General features: G+C 44.2%; 1 protein-coding gene across 1 annotated transcript in view; it reads left to right on the top strand.

The window, feature by feature from the left end:
• The window catches only part of LOC132005805 (leukocyte immunoglobulin-like receptor subfamily A member 6), a 28434-nt gene extending 25715 nt beyond the window's left edge, over positions 1-2719 (top strand). The window contains 3 exon segments of the mRNA XM_059383332.1: positions 1690-1794; positions 2127-2167; positions 2276-2719. Coding sequence (XP_059239315.1) covers positions 1690-1794; positions 2127-2167; positions 2276-2422 — 293 coding nt within the window. The 3' untranslated portion in view covers positions 2423-2719.
• Positions 2720-4085: the final 1366 nt, after the last annotated feature.

Below are 4085 nucleotides of genomic sequence, written 5' to 3'. Positions count from 1 at the left end.
AGAGTATATGAAGGAGCAAGTAAAATAGTAAAAGGGTGGCAACAACCTCAGGAAAATATGCTTTAACCAAATTAGAAGAGATCCCAAATCGTGAGGGGGGATAAAGGGGCTAAAAAGAGGTTCAAAAGGAAAGAAAGAAAAAAAGAAAAGAATTAGAAAAAGAAAACGAATAAAGAAAAATATAAAAAAGGAAAATATATATATATTAGATTAACTAGTTAAAAAATGTTAAAAAAGAAAAGGGTAAAAATTAAAAAAAAATTTAGCAGAAGAGGAGAAAAAAATGAAAAAGAAAAAAATTAAATCAACTGCAAGACTAAAAAAATCACAGGGAGAAAGCCATGAGTTCCATGCTTTGCTTTCTCCTCCTCTGGAATTCTGCTGCTCTCCTTGGCATTGTAACTGCACTCCTTGGTAGGTGAACTTGGTCTTGGCTGGATTTCTTATTGATCTTCTGGGGAAGGGGCCTGTTGAAGTGATTCTCAAGTGTCTTTGCCCCAGGTGGAATTGCACCGCCCTTACCAGGGGCCGGGCTGAGTAGTCCGCTCGGGTTAGCTTTCAGGAGCTTTTGTTCACTGAGCGCTTTCTGTACAGTTCCCGACGACAGGAATACAAATGGAGGCCTCCTGGTCTCCGGCCTGGAGGAGCTGAGAGCCCAGGGCCCCACTCCTCAGTGTGCCCTCAGAGAACAGCGCCCAGTTACTCCCGTCTGCATGACCTCTGGCCACGCTCCAAGCTCACTGAGCCTGCGACCGGTTCAAGGTAACCCTGAGCTGGGAGCTCACTGTCGGCTCTGTCTCTGTAGCCGGCTTTCCCGTTCCAATACCCACAAGCTCTGCAACACTCAGACACCCCCGATCCTTCTGTGACCCTGCGGGACCTGAGGCCACGCTGACACGGCATGGGCTTCGCCCCAGTTTAGCCTTTGGAGCAATGCCCCTCAGCATAACAGACTTTAAAAAGTCCCAATTTTGTGCTCTGTTGCTCCGCCACTTGCCGGGAGCCGGCCCCTCCCCCGGGGTCTATCTTCCTGTCGCTTTGGATTCACTTATCCGCCAGTCCTACCTCTCAGAAAGTGGTTGTTTTTCTGTTTCCAGAATTGCTGTTCTTCTTCTCTTCCATCTGCCAATAGATTTGCAGGTGTTTGCAATCTTTAGATAAGCTATCTAGCTGATCTCCTGCTAGCTGAAGTAGTCTCAGCCTGCTACTTCTCCTCCATCTTGACTCCTCCCCCTCTCTTTTCCCATTCCTAAGTGGAGATAAGGTTTGTGGGGAATTGAGGGCAGGGGAAGGAAGAGAGCATTTGGTGAGGGGCAGGCAGTGCTTATAGAAGTTCCATTTGCCAAGAAATTAGCTCTTGTCTGTCAGGCTGCAACTGTGATATACCCAGTAGAAGAAGAGAGAACTGAGAATGCTGTCTGCCACCCAAATTCACAATTGCCTCATTTATTCACTCAAGAACTGCTCCAGTATACATCCTTGTGCTGGATATGCACTTTGTATCCATTTCATTTTGCTGCTATAACAAATCTCTACAAGCTCACTGCATGAAAACAACACAGTTTTAAAAATAATCTTACAGCTGTGTAGGTCATAGATCTGAAATGGTCTCGTGGGGCTGGAACCCAGATGGCAGCAGACTGGGTACCTGCCTGGATTTGCTTCTATTGGATTCATTTCTTCCTACAGATAACCCCAGACACCAGCATGTTCTCGCTGTGCCCTTAGTGGTCATCATCTTCCTCGCTGTCCTACTTTTCTTCCTCAGTCGTCAGTGGTGCCCTCCCAAAGAGGGTGAGTCTTGGGAAGTAGAGGCTAGTACCTGTCTGGGGAGGAGTGGGGGAGCAGGGGTACCTCTGTGTGCAGACTGACTCCTGGTTCAAAGCAGGGGCCACAGAGGTTGGGCTTTCTAGAGAGAACCTCCATGCTCCCATCCTCATCAACGGAATGGAAATAGGGAGACATGAAGTGGATACATCTTTGAACTTCAGAGAGTAGAACTTCTGACTCTACTTTGTGGCAGTAATTCCAGGCCTTCACTGCATCTCTCTGTGCTTTGGTATCTGTATCTATAAAATGAGAACCTTCCAAGTTTTTTTTTTTTTGATGACTTCCATTCCTTGCAGATGCTGCTATAATGAACAGAGAACCTGAAGTGGATAGAATGGTGAGTAGAGAGGAAGTTTGTCCTCACCTCACCCTCTTCAGGGCCATCTCATCTCCTCTAAATCCCCTGAGTTTGTGCTCATCCTCTTAACCATTTCCTGTCATGCAGGACCCTCAAGCAGAAGTCCCACAGGAAGTGACATACACACAGTTGGATCATCGCATTTTCATGCAGAAAAACACCACCCCCACTTCCCAGAGGCCTGGGGAACCCTTGCATGATGAAAGTGTGTACATGGAACTTGCAACAGGCTGAGACCAATGAAGGCATAAATCCTATGCCCCAAGAACCCACAAGAAGACCCTGGGGAGGCTCTCTATAGATGCCATAGCACTTTCTGAACACACCCCTACCCAACAACAGCCAGAATCGGAAGACAGAAGTCTTCATCTTCCTTTCATCCTAAGAAGGAATAACAATCTTAGAAAACCCCCCATCCCTTCTAGGATACTATTATGATGATCCAGACATTTCCAATATTGTCCACAAAACCACCTTTCCTTCTCAAGGGTAAGTTCTGACTCCTGTTGCTATGTTATATAAACAAATAAATCTATCATCTATCAACAGTCATGTTTCTTCCTAGCTATTATTTAGTTTCATCTACATGGAATCTCTTCTTTCCTTCAACATTGTATGTTTGAAATTTTTTTCTTTTTTTTTTTTTAAATTTCTTTTCAGTGTAACAGAATTCATTGTTTATGCACCACACACAGTGCTCCATGCAATACATGCCCTCTATAATACCCACCACCTGGTTCCCCCAACCTCCCACCCCCCGCCCTTTCAAAACCCTCAGATTGTTTTTCAGAGTCCTTAGTCTCTCATGGTTCATCTACCCTTCCAATTTCCCTCAACTCCCTTCTCCTCTCCATCTCCTCATGTCTTCCATGTTATTTGTTATGCTCCACAAATAAGTGAAACCATATGATAATTGACTCTCTCTTCTTGACTTATTTCACTCAGCATAATCTCCTCCAATCCTGTCCATGTTGATACAAAAGTTGGGTATTCATCTTTTCTGATGGAGGCATAATACTCTATAGTGTATATGGATGACATCTTCCTTATCCATTTGTCCGTTGAAGGGACGATGAAGGGCATCTTGGTTCTTTCCACAGTTTGGTCATAGTGGGCATTGCTGCTATAAACATTGGGGGTACAGATGGCCCTTCTTTTCACTCCATCTGTATCTTTGGGGTCAATACCCAGTAGTGCACTTGCAGGGTCATAGGGAAGCTCTCTTTTTAATTTCTTGAGGAATCTCCACACTGTTCTCCAAAGAGGCTGCACCAACTTGCATTCCCACCAACAGTGGAAGAGGGTTCCCCTTTCTCCACATCCTCTCCAACACATGTTGTTTTCTGTCTTGCTAATTTTGGCCATTCTAACTGGTGTAAGGTGGTATCTCAATGTGGTTTTAATTTGAATCTCCCTGAGGGCTAGTGATGATGAACATTTTTTCATGGGTCTGATAGCCATTTGTATGTCTTCAGAGGAGAAGTGTCTGTTCATGTCTTCTGCCCATTTTTTGACATGATTATCTGCTGTGTGTGTGTTAAGTTTGAGAAGTTCTTTATAGATCCTGGATATCAACCTTTGTCTGTAGTGTCATTTGCAAATATCTTCTCCCATTCCGTGGGTTGCCTCTTTGTTTTGTTGATTGTTTCCTTTGCTGTGCAGAATCTTTTGATCTTGATGAAGTCCCAAAAGTTCATTTTTGCTTTTGTTTCCTTTGCTTTTGGAGACATAACTTGAAAGAAGTTGCTGTGGCTGATATTGAAGAGGTTACCGCCTATGTTCTCCTCTAGGATTCTGATGGATTCCTGTCTTACGTTGAGGTTTTTTATCCATTTTGAGTTTATCTTTGTGTACGGTGTAAGAGAATGGTCGAGTTTCATTCTTCTACATACAGCTT

Source organism: Mustela nigripes, chromosome 17 (assembly GCF_022355385.1).
Source record: "Mustela nigripes isolate SB6536 chromosome 17, MUSNIG.SB6536, whole genome shotgun sequence".
NCBI lineage: Eukaryota > Metazoa > Chordata > Mammalia > Carnivora > Mustelidae > Mustela > Mustela nigripes.
This window is presented reverse-complemented; position numbering and strand designations above follow the sequence as displayed.